This window comes from Rhinolophus hipposideros (assembly GCF_964194185.1).
Source record: "Rhinolophus hipposideros genome assembly, chromosome: 18".
Lineage (NCBI taxonomy): Eukaryota > Metazoa > Chordata > Mammalia > Chiroptera > Rhinolophidae > Rhinolophus > Rhinolophus hipposideros.
This window is the reverse complement of record NC_138064.1, coordinates 42,507,932-42,525,028: the sequence shown is the minus strand read 5'-3', so window position 1 is coordinate 42,525,028 and position 17,097 is coordinate 42,507,932. Positions and strand designations below refer to the sequence as shown.

The following is a 17,097-nucleotide window of genomic DNA, read 5'->3' as shown; positions in this document are numbered from 1 at the left end:
AATATTAAAAGTCTCGTCTATTTTGTTTGTAAAGGAAAAGCCATCAAGACAATGAGAAACAAAAGAACAAAAATTAGTTCAGGGAAGCATGAAACCTGTGGATGAGTTGAGGTGATGGGAAGAAGGTATGAAGCAAATCTTCCAGGTAGAAAATGTCTTGACAAAAGTCAAGTTTTCATATGAAAACCAAGAAGTGTAGAAGAAATTCCAGGAGACACAAAAAGAAAATGAAAACTACCATTGTGTAGGAAGGTAACATTCATTCATTCAGCAATATTTGTAGACCTTCTGTCATATGCAAGACTATGTACTAAGCACTATGGGATACAAGAGACACGGTTCTTGATCTATTGGAGCTTACAAATTTCAATACAGCTATTAACCAAATAATTTCAAAACTAAATGTAAAAACTGAACTCTAAGAAGCACATGGAAGGAGAGGCTTATGGTGCTATAAATATATAATAAGGAATTTGACCAAGTTAGGGAAGTTGAATGAAGAAATGATAACTGAAGGAATAATAACTGAGTTGAAATTTGAACAATGAGTAACTGTCAACTAGATGAGAAAGGAAGAGAAAATATTTCAAGGCAGAGGAGATGGCAGTTCTGAAGGAACTATAATGAGAATGGAAAATTATGAGGTATAGAAAGGAAACTATTCTGAATGGAATGGAGAGCATGGAGAGAACTGTGGTAACATATGAGGTTAGAGATACAGGTGTGGGAGTAAAAGATAGTTTTGTCTCCTCCTTGTCCTAAGATCAAAGGAAATTATTGAAGAGTTTTTAACGTGTGTGTGTGTGTGTGTGTACGTGTGTGTGTGTGTGTGTGTGTGTGTGTGTGGTGTATGCTAGGGATGGGGAATGCTATACTCAGAGTTTTAAAAATATTATTATTATTTTTTTTTTTAATTAATTTTATTGGGGTGACAATTGTTAGTAAATTTACATAGATTTCAGGTGTACAATTCTGTATTACATCGTCTATAAATCCCATTGTGTGTTCACCACCCAGAGTCAGTTCTCCTTCCATCACCATATATTTGATCCCCTTTACCCTCTTGCAGAGTTGAGAAGGGATTGGAGAGGAAAAATAGTGAATATGGATACAACTCCACTCAGAAGGTTATTCAAGATGAAAAATAATACTCTCTTGGAAAAAGAAGACACTTATGGAGTGTAATGGCCACATTTAAGAGGTACACAGAAGAAAACATTGACAGATCTTGCAGGATCAAATGTGAAGAATGAAGGAAAGGGCATGTCTAAGATGATTCTAGGCTTTTGGAATTTAAACTGTGAAAATGGCAGTAACAATCATGCAAAAGAGAGCTTCAAAAGCAGATTGGACCATACTACACCATAAATGAAGAAAATCAGAGATAAAGATGACAAACGATAGAAGAAATCTCCAACCAGGTGAATTGCCGATGATGAGAGGTGGGAAACAACTGGAGCAGCTAACAGGTATATCCAGGTTCGTGTATTCTAACAGGACTACATCAGCCTTACATGTCTGACATGGAGCAAATCAGTTGTTGTCAGAGGAAACCTGGGCTTCTGGAGATCCTTTCAGGGATCTAGGAGATGAAAACTATTCTCTATATAGTGGAACTTCCAGATGTACTTGATGTATGATATTCCAAAAGATGGACTACAGAAAAATGTGTTTTAGTTTCCAATACAATGAATATTGATTCACCTAACCCACACTTGCAATTTGGGGCTCTCAGTAATGTTAAACTTGTCAAGATATCTTTAGCCCAAGAAGTTTGTGAACAACTAATTTAAACAATCTATGAGATTTCTTAAGGGACATCAACCACAACATAGTTTTTCTATGGCCAGAGAGCTATTACAGTTCACTTCAGGAAAATACAATTAGTCCCAACAAATATTTCTTCCTGAAAAGCTATGAACTAACCCATAGAATGAACTGTTTTTCAGAATATGAAGTCATTACAGAGGAAAATCATAAGAAAGTCAGTACTTCATTTAGGCACTATTCAGGACCTCCAATCTTGTTATGTGTTTGCAATGTCTTAAAATTCCATATACCTGGAAGCCTGTGAAAAGTTATATAGCCAGAGTATAGGTGTGCTGCATTCGTGTGGGCAGGCAACACCTCCTGAAGAATGTGGTATCAAAGAAAACTGAGAAGGCCTGTCCTGAAACACCCTGGCACACAATTGTCAGGTGATGAGCAACGTTCATCCTTCATTTTCTGTGATACACAGATTGTAAGATTAAAAGGTTGGAAGCAAACTGACAAACACGGTTGCTTTTTAACAAATAAAAGCAACTGAGAGCAGTGTGCAAAACCTTGGTTCAGAAAGGTGTGAATGTCTTTATGTCAAGGCAATGCCAGCTTTCACTTGACTGGTTCATGATGAAACTCTGAAATTTCAATTGTATTACAGAGGCTTTGGTCTATTTTGTTTGCTTCTGTATTCCTAGCATTGAGAAAAGCATTTGACATATAAGAGCTACTCAAAACATGTTTATTGAATGAATCCTATAGAAAAGTGACAAACGACCTTCTTTGTGTTCTCTTGTACTCCCTGGGATTGCTGCTATGCCCAAGGCTTTTCACTATCACTAGTATTTACTTATGACTTTGCATGACCTTCAGAGAAGACTGAACTTAGCTGTGCTATGAGCACACACGTCAATACAAGCAGACCTAAACTTATTAGCTCTCTCCTTAAATTTATAATTCTCTCAAATTTGCATCATCTACCCAATAATGTAGAAAATATTTTAGACTTTTCTCTTTTTCTTTCTCTATCTCATCTCCCACTACATGCAAGTTGTCATTATATCCTGGACATTCTACCTCTTTAATATTGTTCATATCCTTCCTCACCCTGCTATTCCCACAGCTTACTGCCTTTGTTCACATTCTCTTTATTTCTTACTGGCCTATTGAAATCTTATCAGACCCACCTGCCTCTTTCCTCAGCTCTCCCCATGCCAATTACTCGGCGTGTATAATAATTCTTCTAGATCAGTGGCCTTCAAATGTTGTTGGCTTTCTGGTTTTTTTGTTTTTTTCCCGTCACTAAAAGAATGTTATTCTAATGTATTTTATTTTGTTGGAGAGTCTTTTATTCTTGGCCCCATTATACTTTTCTAAAAGATTTTTGTATATTGAAATTAATTTTTAAAAATTTCCTAGATTACAAAATACTAAGAGATAAATACACACATTCACTAAACATGCACATATACATAAACACAGACATGTATATATGCATATATATACACTCATATACATGTGAGAACATATGTATATGTATACATACATATGTATATATTCAAATTGTATAATTGTTGGAACCCATATATAAATGATAAACAATGTGTACAGTATTTTCAAAGATCTCTTTGTTTAGTGCCCCCAAGGTTTTTACACACCAGGACAATGCACCACATTAAAATTCAGGAGGGAATGCAGTCTGCCTTTGCTCAATAAAGTAGGAAAGGGTGGTTTTGAATGGGAAGGTAGGGTGTTGAACTTGACTGACTCCTTAGGAAAACATGCATCTTAAGCAGAAGACTTTAGGAAAGAATTTATACTGAAGTAGAGGAGGCAGAATTTAAGCCCTTTGAGCTATCCATGCCCACAGACCTTTAGGAGTCATTGTGCTCCCTGGGGTGTCATTGACACCAATTTGGAGACTACTATTCTAGATCACAAAACATCAGATAAAACCACTCTCTGCTTAATATTTCAGGGTTTCTCATGGGAACTGGATGAGCCACTTTTGGCGCCTACTTGATCTGCCTCACATCAATCTTATCTTTTTTTATCTTCTTCCATTTCTGTTTTCAGCTCATCCCTACCCATATCAACCTAATTACCACATCTTGAATATTGCAGTGATCCTCTACCCATCTTCCCTCACTGGCATAATCACAGCCATTTTGTAAAACTGAAATCAGGATTATTGATAATAGGTGGAAAGCACCTCTCTGTAAGTGTTAAATAAATAGTGGCAATTATCATTTTTTAATACAGATATCATATAATGAAACCAGAGTTTAAAAACCCTCCTTCACCTGTAGAGAGGATAAGTGACATAATTAACTCTTGTGTATTTCTTCAAACATTAAAAACTCAGAATGAATTCAAGCAGTCAGGACTCATAGATAACCACAAAGCTCGCCCATGAACTGAATGATACAAATAAAAAATGACAATATTCTGTTACAATCAGTGCATGTAAATATGTGTGTGGTATGCAGACTACAGTAAAGGAACCCAAGATTGCCACCCACCAGTGTATACTGTGTATAACTCCCTCCCCTTAAGTGTGGGTGGAACTTGTTAATATCTTGGGAGAGTCACCCTGATTATTAGCTTATTAGCTTATACTAGCTTCACAAAAATGAGATTTTGCCAATGTAATTAAAGTCCCTAATCAGTTGACTTTGAATTAAAGGAAAATTACCCTAAGCAGAGCAGATCTAATCAAGCAAGTTCTTTACAAGAGGGTATAGCAGTCACAGGCTCAAAGCAACAGAAAGCTATCCTGTTAGGCTTGAAGAAGTAAACTGACATATTTGGAGAAGGTCACTTGGTAGGAAACACTGGGATTTCAAAGGGCCTGAGGACTTTATTATAGGTTTTACTGTATATGAAAGCCAAAATATTTGGAAGAATATTCATAAAACATTATCTCATACTTTCCAGAATTCCAAAATGTCAACTTTTATTTATTTGAATAAAAGTGTAGTCTCTCTATAATTTCATAAACTAAAATTTCTCTGTAATAAATTACTTCTAAAATATTCCCAAAGCTCAAATGATTATTTTATTCTTAACTATTTAGGTTTGGCTTCTATCACCATTTTCGTAGAATTAAAATCCTATAAATACCACCCTCTGTTTAACAAAGGCATCAGAATTATCGTAAGTCACTTGCATAATTAGCCAACTCTTCCTTGGACAGAATGGGGGGAAAAATCTATGTAATAGTTAAGAATTTTTATATTCTATTTATTTCTTCTCCCAATGTCTTTTAAAAATAACCCAACATTGGTTGGAAAATGAAGAGGAAGGCAACACTTGGATATTTTTGGTGTGTGTGTGCTCGATGGAAGTTGAACGTGCAGGCATGTGTGTGCATGTGTGTGTGTATTTATACTGGTCTTATTTCAGAGATAATTTATAAGAGTACCTAACACACACATAATAAAATGGAAGGAAAACAGTTGGGTTACTGTACCTGAATGGTTTAAAATGATGGAAAGATGAACAAGATTTAAAAAGTCAACTGATGAATCTAATTCAACCTATATAGAGAAACACTGTCACAGGACTCATCTTTTATTTTAAAGGACCAAACAGATGATTCAATTTCTTTGGAACATTGTGTTCACATTGAAAGCCTTCCAGATTCTGCAGTTATTTCACATATGCCAGACACATCCCCTTTCTATGGGCTTTATTTGAGTCGCCCAAAACACTTCCTTTTATTATCAGGTCTAAGTGGAGAGAGATTTACCTTGGCAGTATCATATGGTGGATAACACTAAATTAGGTTTGTTCAAAGGAATATCCCCATCTGCTGTTCTAGGGAAATACACAAATACATGTCCCTATCCTCATAATTGTATAGTTATCATTCTGGATGCTGGTATCTGATTATATGTATATTATGTATCTCTCTACATATATAGATATCTAGATATATATATCTAGATATAGATATAGATGATATAGATAGATATAGATATAGAGATAGAGATAGAGATATAGATATAGATATAGATATAGATATAGATATAGATATAGATATAGATATAGATAGATATAGATATAGATATAGATATAGATATAGATATAGATATAGATATAGATATAGATATAGATATAGATATAGATATAGATATAGATATATCTAGATATAGATATAGATATAGATATAGATATAGAGATATAGATATAGATATAGATATATATCCACCACCCAATTTCCATACATATATATGGATATATCTAATACATAGATACTATCTAATATATATCTAATATATAGATACTCATATATAAAGATATAACTATATTATCAAGTCAATTTATAACATTATTACTTAATTACTAATTTTATGCAATTCTACTGGTCTTAAAGCATTTTAAGACTCAGTTGAATAAACAAGACCTGTACTCATAGAAATAAAAGCATATCTATATCTAATTATTATCCAATAGTATTATTTCAAAGGGTAAAAATGTGTGAGTTGACCATGGAGAAGACCAAGTATACAGATTTGAAGGGATACCACAAAACAAGTGAGAAAAGAAGTTTTTTATCATAAATTCAAGAGGGTGGGATAAAGGACAGTATATAGAAAAGGATTGTAGGACTGTTAAAAGACAGGTTGGAACAGAATGCAGGCTGTGTACAAGAACAGCCATAGAAGTAGGGATCAGCTGCTAGAGATTAAAGCTGTCTGTGAGAATCTTCCATTAGACTTCTACTTCTCCATTGTAGCCTCTATCATGCACCAGAAGAGGTTCACAGTCAGTTGATGGCTCATGTTATGTCTGGGGAGGACAGGCACATGTAGGGAAAGGATACAGGACTGGAAGGTAAGCATCTAAGGTCCTAGCTTTTCCAATCTTAATGGCATTATGATACTGCATATCATCCCTGATCTTTTTTCCTCATTCTCTGTGTTTTTTTTTCTTTTTCTTGATAACATGAGAATGCTTAGGCTTTGCAATAAGTATAAAAGTTTTGTGGATATGTGTGCACTTTCATATTTACCTTTTACAAAATAATGACTCTCTGAAATTCAAAAGTTTGGGTAGGATTATGTAACACATTTTAAAATATTAAAACCTGCACACATTAAAACATCAAGTAAAATAGTTGTTAACCTGTCTCACTAATAACCACCTGCTTAGATCTAGTCTGAGAGGAAAAGGAAGCAATAAATTTGATCCTAACTTACCGCACATTTTAATTGCACAGTACTCCCAAGGGGTGTCAGGGTCAAGAGTGTAGCACCATGGCCTCGGCTTGCCGTCAGGATTGCGGCAATAATTATCATCAAAGCCCTTGTCGGGATATCTGCAAACCACACGAAGAAAAGTGTCATGTAAATCTGCCTGGAAACACCACCCAGCCTTCAGCTCACAAAGTAACTTTTGATGTAGCTCGGATACTACCAGTTGGGGAAAAAACAGGTCCTGTGTGTTTTACCTGATGAGGACTGCTAATAATGGACTATTGAATCTATTAACTTTTACATTCTATCAAGTATAGCAAGGTCCCAAACCAAATCTCCTTTTCACAAAGCCCAATTAAGGATAGATTACATAAACATGACCTCATGTTAAATGCTCATTAAGAAAACAGGTCCTCTTCAATGGCAGGCTTAAAGTTTAAACTGAAAGATAGGTTTCAATAGCTCTATTACTAATGATAGCTCAATTCTGGAACTAGAGACCTTTATAGGTCATGCCCTAACCTCCACCAGAGGAAGAGACAAACCATCACACCACTTTCTCTATACTCCCTCCTCCCTTTAAATTAACGGGCCCGAAATGGTGACTTGATTGTAATTGCTACCATGTCCCTTCTGCTCTCACTTGAAAGAAGAGAGATGCACTTAAAAATAAAGCAGAGTTTTAATTTCATTTAGAAGAACTATAAATAAAAAGATAGAGAAAGAAGAAAGAATAAAAATAACTTTCAGCAATTTCCAGACAAAGGCAGGGATAGAGTTTCCTCTGCAGTTATTTGTATTTTTATTTTTTATAATAAAAATAAGAGAATTTGTTTTTCAACGAAAATGTTTCATGTGAAATGAATGGGCCAAAGTAGACTTTTTGTTTTTTAACCATTTAAGCTCAACACCTACTTCTGAGGAAAAGGTGGACTTTTTGTTTTTTTTTAACAATTTAAGCTCAACACCTACTTCTGACTTCTCCAGACTGGCAATCGCAAAATACACCAGAATAAAGCAGCTAAAGAACTGTTTGCTCTACCATCTCATTCCCTTTCTATGGGAATGACCTCTGTCATATTATCATACATATGAGCCCATTTGACCTAAGTCACTGAAGATGGGGCTCTAGGAGATGGGCTTATATTTGGCAGGAACGCCTCCTGCTACAGCTCAAACTTGTCAAAGTGGTCATTATCGAATGGGCCTCTGTCTGTTTCCTGTTAGTGCTTCCTTTCCACATCCCCTGTTGCTCCTGTGTCCCAGACCATCCTGATTTCTAGAATCTTAATCTAGTCAGACACGCCCAGTTGAAAGAGTAGCCATCATTCTCATATACCTCATCATAAATCCTTTTGCCCAAGACGTTCCAGATAACATCACTTAAAGATTTATATGGCAGTTTTTCATGGAGCAAATAACAGTTTGTAAAAAGAGTCATCGGAAGCATGATTTGGTGGTCTTTTACCTTTCTGGCAAGAATTTGTGCCGATGTGGCGTCTGATGATCCCAGCGCTGACAAATCTTGCCTGATTCTGTATGATCCATGGGACCTCGGTAACTTTCCCCATTGCAGGTCATGCATTCAACTAATAAAATCAAAGTACGGCATGTTAATTGCTTCTGACAGAAAAATCAAGCACATCACTGTTCCATTTAAAGAACAGTAAATCACCGGTTTAGCAAAATGATTTTTAGAAACCCTTACATCTCATTTTAACTTTACATTAGAGCCTAATGTCCATAAAGAGTGACATGAAATACTCCTTACAGAACTGCTCATATAGTTTAAGTGGGTTTTTGTACTCAGTGTCAGACAGGTTGACCATAGGGCCAGAATGCTACCTTTCTAATGTTCCAATAACTGTCTGAAAGGTATCCAGAAACTGGAATTATAAGGCAGAACCTTGAGGATTTTCCCGGTTGGTCTAAAATGTCAGAATATCAGTATCTATACTGTCAGTACAATACGCTCCTCTCTCAATTTAACCTCCAATCACATACGTAGAAACCACACAACTTTTAAAATGAGTACACAGTGTACTCCCACAGCTAATGCCAACATCAGGACCAGATAGAGAGGAGAGACCAATTTTGGACAGAAATCTGGTACTATTCAAAGAACATGGATATTTTAAAAGAAGATACCACCACTCCTTTCTGTTAGCGAACGTCCATGTTGAATAACTAGGCAGGCTTACATTCTTATCTAGCTTAGGATAGAATCTGACCTGCTACTGAACTTCTTGTATTCATTTCTTTTAAAATGTATAAGCTGATCTAATTATGCAGCACCTTACTGATGATTTTGTGTGGTTAATAGTTCTCTTCTGTCTGGCCTCTTCTATCACACTGAAAACTCTGAGTCATATCAACTAGCTGGAAAAGAGACTTCTCAAATGGACAGGTTGATTTGTAGCACAGCAGGCATTCTGTGGAATAAATCATTGCTTGGCTTTCCTATGAATCAGGCAAATTTCCCCAAACACATCATTTGTATCTTGTGATTATTGATCATCTAACTTTAGCTGAAAGGGAGCAAAGATATCAATGTTTAGTTTTATCTACTGGCATCTAGACTAATGAGCATTTGTAATAATTTGGGATACAATATTAGAATAATCACTTTTGAATCTTTGACTTTTGTAATCTAATAGGACATTCACTATTAACTTTCTAAAACATGAGACCATTTAGCTTGATCCATCTACTTCTGTACATGTAGGTTGAAACCTGTGAACGAAAACAAAGGACCAATTCAGATCCTCTTATTTGATACTGAGATTCCCCAGACTACAGTCGGTAAGCTCTTGAACTGTAAACGAGAGGGGTCCAAGAGTATACTGATAAAGGTTCTCTGTTTGGCCAAGGTCATTTCCACATGGAAATGCTCAGTATAGTTTATGCATTATCACATTTCAGCTTTCCATGAGGTACAGATTATTTAGTTCCTTTTCTTAAAGGACATAAGGTTTGATATCTTCACAGAAAATGATGTGACATTTATCATTGTTGTGTGCTCCTTTGTATTGAATGGAAAAATACTATGGTCATACATAAGTATCCACATACACGATTACTAATCTTGTATAGTACTCAGGAATCAGAATATACCTATTCTGCAAATGCAGTTTATAAGAGTATATCTCTTTCTAATGGGAGTAAATAAACTTATTTTCTAGGAAGCTGTACTCTGGGGATTATTATAAAACATTTTCCTGGACTTCAGGGTTTTTAATTTTCTTATGACCACTTTCCAAATTGAATGGAGCAGACCCACGATTCTCCAAACTTTAAGTGCATAAAAAGTCATTTTGAAATCTTGTTAAAGGAAAAAAAAAAAAAAAGAAAGAAAGAAAGAAATCTTGTTAAAGGGCACGTTCTGATTCAGAGGATCAGGGCTGGGGCGTTAATAACAAGCTCCCAGGGATACTAATGTGTCTGGTCCTTGAATCTCATGTTGAGTAGTAAGTTTGTAGATAATTTGTTCTACTCTAAAAGTTTTAAGTGTTTGGCAATAATGGCTTTTTAGAAGAGAATGGATTTTATGTGGTCCTTGAAGGATGGGTGAGATTTGGATAAGCTATAAAAGGGCTAAATAACACAAAATAGTACACTAACATGAATTATCATATTATGTTTGTAGTAAAGTGAAGAGATAAATATGGAGACAGTTTGTAAACCTAGCAAGATTTTTAAAAATAATAAAAGTTAATAACAATAATGTTCGATTTTGATAGGCAATAAAAGTTGTTGTTGGGGTAGGAATTACATGTATTTTGTGATAGAACTGAGATGCTAAATATATTCTAGTTACATATTCTTTTATTATTCAGTACTGTTAACATTTACAAAGAGATTTGGTTGGTACAGTTAGGAAAAAAGGGGCTTACAAAAGTTTTAAGGGACTTACCTAAAACAGAAAATGTCAAACCAGTGTCTAGAACACAGGTCTTCTGACCCACAGCCCAGTGTTCATTTCATTCTCTCTAGTTGCCTTTTTGGCCTACATATTTTAGCATGTTGCCTATATATTTTAACTTGTCATACTTAAATACAGACTGATAACAATAATTTCAGAAAGCCAATCCCCTGATTTTTTCAACATTGTCCCAACTGCTCTTTGCCTTCTTGTTTACAACAGTAAGTTGCCCTCCTATGAGTGTTCCATCAGTTGAAGGATATGGAAAAGGAGCCGTAGGAAAGCAAATAGATGGGCTATTTTTATCCAAGGCTTAAAAGCTGTTGTTTCAGCATTCCATCAAACCACCAGGTTTGTCATAAAAATTACCTCCAGAAAACCAAATTTGCAACTCATGGTCACTTTTCAAACTTCCAGAATTCTAAGAACCTTCTAAGTTGTCCCAGCTCCACGTTAAACAGTGCAGGTGGAAAACAAGTCTACCTACTCAAGGAACCAGGTGAAGTATGATCTATACAACAGTATGAGGGGTAAAGGTTGCCCCTCCTGCTCTGTTTTCTTTGAGCTCTCTTTATTGTAGCCAGTGTATTATTTAACCCTTCTGGCAAGTTCTGCCCTTTAAAACAAATAAATAAAAAAGTAAAATGCTGTCCCAGATCACATAAACAGAAACTAAATAAATATTTCTATTCATAAGTACAATATTTTTTCTAAATATAGTTCTGACCTAAACAGTAGTACAAAACTATAATACACATAAATTGCAACATAAGTAGGATTTACTTAGCATGTTTCTTATCATACTAACCAACTACCTCAAAACTATTGTGTTCTATTTTTCTCAGTCATAAAACTACAAGTGATCTGAGTTTACAGACTAAAACAGATATTTTGAAATTATCTCTCAGAAAAAATCCATGCTAGTGATTACTTAAGAAAAAATGAATGTTTAAAATATGGATAGTCCCACAAATCCACATTTATAAATAATGGTTATATTTATCTTTGTTTTTAAAAGTCTTTCTCCACACAGACTACGGAATTCCACACATAAGATTTTGGCAGTATTATCTAGGATTTTAAGTGTAGGGTATTGAAAAATAATGATTATGGCTTAATAGAATTTGCTTAAATATTTGAAAATAATCAAAAAGACATCTGTTCCAATGACTGGTGATGGCTTTATATTTAATCCTAAGCAAATGTTTAAACAAGAAATTGGATTTTATGTACCTCAGTTTTCTATAATCTTTGAATCAAACATTAATGGTCCTCTTTTCTTTATATAATTATATGAGGTTTTAAATGAAATAAGAGTACTCATTTTCTTTTGGAATGCTTAATATATTTTTAAATTATAAGGAAATAATATTATTCATTGAACATCAGATATGTATATATCTTTTATGAACCAAACTTCCAAACAAATTTCAGACAATTATTTAGCCACGTTCGATTGTTATAAATATTTCAAAAATTATATACTGTTTTACGTCTTTTTCAAAACAACAGTTCAAAATTTCACCAGTTATTTTTCTTGCTTAATTTTAAATATACAAAATGATTTGCTCATTACTACCTCATCCATAATGATGTTACCTTTGAACGTGCCATTTAATAAATTACGATCCATAAATTTAAAAAAAATGGCTCACCCATTATATTATTTAATCATTCTGGATTTTGAGGTTTCTCACATAGATTTGTATTTTAATAGGAATTTATTTCATATGTACAGTATTTTGTATATTTTTATATTGTTTATTTTATCAAAACCTATTTTTCTTTATTAACATATTGACAATGCTTATTTTAGATCTTCTTTATTAAAATCCTGCTAAAACATTGTTCATTATAATGTGAATTTAAATAACACAGCTCAATTCACACGCACTGAAATATGCTTAGCCTATAGGGCAGGTGTTCATTCACTTCTCTCACAGGAGAGTTATTCTGTTCATGTCAGATGTCTAACGGTTTCCAGAAAACACATCGATGCAACCTTTACTGCCACAGTAACCAGTAGCGTCATGTAACACTAACCTAATGAGCAATGCCCTTTTCCAAAGGGGATGCAATGACCTCAAATGACTAAAAGATATTAGAGATGTATAATCGAATGAAATAAGGATAACTGGAAATAGGACTTTTACAATTACTTCTAGCACATTTATTCTATGTTGACTATCAGTCCAGATCTATGCCAGTGTATTTTGATGAAGGTTCTTATAAACCAGAGGTTGAAAAATCACATTTTCACACAGACTAGGCAGGTCACATAAATCTAAGCTGTTTAAAATTTGAACATGTTACCCTCCCTTGAAAACACTTTCTCAGGTCAAACAAAACCAGTAACAGAAGTTGCAATGACTTTCAACCTTGGTAAACTGTGATAATAGACAGTTCCCAAAAAGTAGGTTATTTTCTTCCATGTGTAAATTTAAGACAGACATTGATGACAGACTTATTCATACAAAACAGACTTGTTCATAACGTTATCACAGATCAGTTTATTATTTTTAAAAGAAAAGAAAACAATGAAGAAGTTATAGTAAACAGAATATGATATGGAATGGAAAGTAAGAATTTACAAACAAAGACAGAACTGAATCTAGCACATGAAGTCAAGAACTTTAAATTAACTAACAACAGAAAATAAATTCACCTTCTCTGTGACAATTAACTAACGATCATATTTTTATGTGATAAATATCAACCTGATATTAAATGGATATTTATGGGAGAAATATTTCCTCCCCAAACTGGTTAACAACAAATAGGTAAGATATCTTACTATAAAAACTGGACAGCACTTCAGCAGACCCCCACCCCCAAGCACTTCAAATCTTACTAAATTTCTATTAGAATTTAACCCATGTTTCATTTGGATTCTTAGAATTTTAGTTTCTGACAGAACTAAAAAGCCAGCTATTAGGTAGCCAGGTAACTAAAAAAAAAAATGAAACCACATACAATGTTGAAAAGGTTACTCTTTCTTCTTGTCAGTCATTCGGTTTCCACTGCAAAAGTAAGGACAGTGCCCTCTTATGCTGTGAGAGGAGGTAAAACATAGAATGGATTTAGGGTGTCTGCCTTCAAGACAGCTTGGGATCTCCCGCTTTGATCTCTTCAGGTACTATTCTCAGTGGTGTTCTAGTGTATGTATCAGATTTGGTTCTAGTCACATTTTCACCCAAAGGCACACAAGGGTATCAAATTCCAGTGACTTCCTCCCATATTCTCTTCCAGGTCTATAAACACTTGCCACAGCCCTTCAGAGTAGGTTTGACAAAATTTCTGTGGAAGCAGGAGCTGGATGAATAGAGAATTAGCTTTACTCAGAAAGGGCTACGTTTCATTCGGCTCCTTTCAGGTGATGTGTGGGAACAGATTTTGAGGTATGTGACCTCAAGACAGTAAATGAAGAAGCCCAAACTTTTATTCTCCCCAGAAGGATGCCTTAGGCTCTGTTGAAACTCAAACTGATAACTTGCTCCATTATTTTGCAATAATCTGGTGATAATCAGGTTTTAAGATTTTGAGTAAAATTCTCAAATAATCAACTATAGTTGCATTTGAATGAACAACATATGTATCGTGATTTGATTCGTTTCTGTTAACCTTTAATGCGAGTTGCAGTTCTACAGAAAGGAGGAGCAGAGTGCCCCCACGGCATACAGGCTCATTTACCTTCTGAACACTGAGGAATGTCACAGACTTCGTAGCGTACCTCTGGATTGCTTGTGAAACACCAAGGTCCCCCTTCTTCCCCTCGAGGATTTCGACAGTAGTTTTCCTGTAGGTCTTTACCCCGATAGCTCGAAGGCAAAAAGCTAGTTTTAAAATGATAATCATTACAGTATAAGCACATGCAACTTTAGTTTTGGTCTATTAATTTTACTAATTAATGGGTATGTTTTCCCTGAAAGTAGAGAAATCCTTTATTCTAACTCAGATCTCCATATATATTAACCTGAATAATCATTTTCATCCATTCTTAAAATACTTAAATTTTGTTAACGTAGTTTACTGAATTCCCAATATTCAGCATGGTTAAAAGTGACTCATCTCTGGATTTGTGAAGAACCAATCATTTGAGGACCTAATTGACATTTTTTGAACCACAATTTCAAAGCTCCATGCAAAGACAGCAAGTGACTGAGTGAGGCCAGTTAAGAAAGAATAGAAGAAACACTGCAATCAACCTTGAAATCTCACTATTACACTGCTTATCGAACATGATTACTTGTTTGATTATTGCTTTTATTTTGAAGAATAGCCCCCCCTATTTTCTGCACAATTGAGAAACAGATTGATGAAGTAACAGGAACAAAGGATCTAGAATCGAATTAATCCTGGACTCAAATTTCAGCTCTCTTGCTCACAACTGGAGACCCAGCAGGTACTTCAGACTCTTAGCCTGTTAGCTCATCGGTATACTGAGTATAACCATAACTTATAACATCTTACATCTTATATGGTTGTTTTGAGAGGTTCTAACAGATGACAGAGTCATTGACACTTAATAAATACTAACTATTATTAAGCACACACTACTTAGTAGTCTGCTCTGTCATAGTAAAAAACAGAATTGCTATTCTGTTAAAAACTTTTAGTAATTTTCATTGTGACTGGGACGTGGTGTTTCCAGGTTTATTTAGTTTATTAGGCCACTGGATGCAGAGACTGAAATACACTGTAGTTAAAATCTTTAATGTCCTAGTTATAGTTTTGTTACCAGCATAAAGTATTTCAACACAATATCAGACAAATCCAAAGCCTTTTTTATTCTTTTGTACTGCTTGTGGAACTGGCCTCAGTGATGCTGCATTTGTCTAGTAGATGGCACACAAAAATATCATAAAGAAAGAATATACATCTGTAGGTAATGCTAGTAAATACTGTATTGAAAATCTAATTACATTTTCAATATTAAGTTCAATTTTTGCTATAATGCCTTATTTCTACTTTTACTGATCTCTGAGTTCTAAATAGTACTTAAATTAAAATCCAAGGATTTTAGTCTTCTGGTAAATACCACTCAAATGGGTCCTCTACCCATTGAAATTTCTAATTAACAAATCATCTTTTTTGTTTGTTTGTTTTTGTTAGGCTGTGAAACAACATGAATATGGACATGCATTGAGTACTAAGCAACATTTTGGAATGAAATTCTTTTATTTGGACATGAAATATACCAGACTTAAGTCCTTAGAAATTATAAATTATTGGTCACAAGAGACATTTTAAGAGACTTACTAATAACCAAATATTTTCAAGGTACCTATTAAGTATTATAGACATTATTAAACTCCAAAACATCTTTAGATAAAAAAGTTTATAGCCTTACTTCACTAGCATTCTAAATATGGGAAAATAAAAATTAGACATTAGGACATACGATTGACAAAAATTATAATTGCAATTAAAGCTCATTATGATTTCACAGTTACTAACAATTTTCAAAAGAAAAAAAAGTCATCTTTTGTCTTAGTTTTAGCCCTATTATTCCAGAGTAATTTAGGATACCTTTTGTTAATTCTATTACTTGAAATTTATTTTCTTTCATTTTTGTCAGTTCTCCAATTTTTCATAGTAAATTTAAAATGAAGTACTAATTTTTCTGATATAACTTAGCATCTCATACTTGACCAAGGGATGCAGTCTAGACCCGCTCTTTTCACATATTTGTTTTCATTCAACAAATGTTTATGAGAACCTGTTACACCCAAGTCATGTGCCAGTCAGTAGGCTCTGTAACAAACTTTTATTCACATACATACTATTTTTGGTTCTTTGTCCTTGTTAGCAAGGCTTTAAGAGATAAGTGAAGAAATATTTAAAATTGAGTTATATCCAAATACACCTTGAAATATAAATTAGATCTTCTGGGTGCTAGCCACCTTTCCTTTTCTTTTAATATAAATTGTGTTCATAGGAAACTTGATCTAGTCCATCATCTGCTTCATTAATGAATGCTGGGTGGCCAATGAAGGATAGAGATGTAGATATCAGGTCACTTGATTTTCCGGTTAAGCTTCTATACTAATTTCATCATCTATCATCATCTTCCTATTAAGCCACTTATAAAATATTTTAATTTAGGGAGTCAACAATAAATCACTCCTCTAGACAGAGACATACATGTATTTCTTTTTCCATGTCCCATAAAGTGAATCTTTAGTTAACACTTAAAGTGTTAAAGCTAAGTGT

At 34.3% G+C, this 17,097-nt stretch overlaps 1 protein-coding gene across 2 annotated transcripts in view; it reads right to left on the bottom strand.

Moving 5' to 3' along the window:
- Positions 1–17,097, bottom strand: part of HGF (hepatocyte growth factor) — a 68,250-nt gene that overhangs the window by 36,579 nt on the left and 14,574 nt on the right. The window contains exons 5-7 of one of the 2 annotated variants that reach the window (XM_081079258.1): positions 14,575–14,717; positions 8,431–8,551; positions 6,966–7,084 (exon numbers count right to left, since the gene is read on the bottom strand). In XM_081079258.1, coding sequence (XP_080935384.1) covers positions 6,966–7,084; positions 8,431–8,551; positions 14,575–14,717 — 383 coding nt within the window. The remainder of the gene's footprint in view (positions 1–6,965; positions 7,085–8,430; positions 8,552–14,574; positions 14,718–17,097) is intronic. The other variant, XM_081079259.1, reaches the window with a different exon arrangement.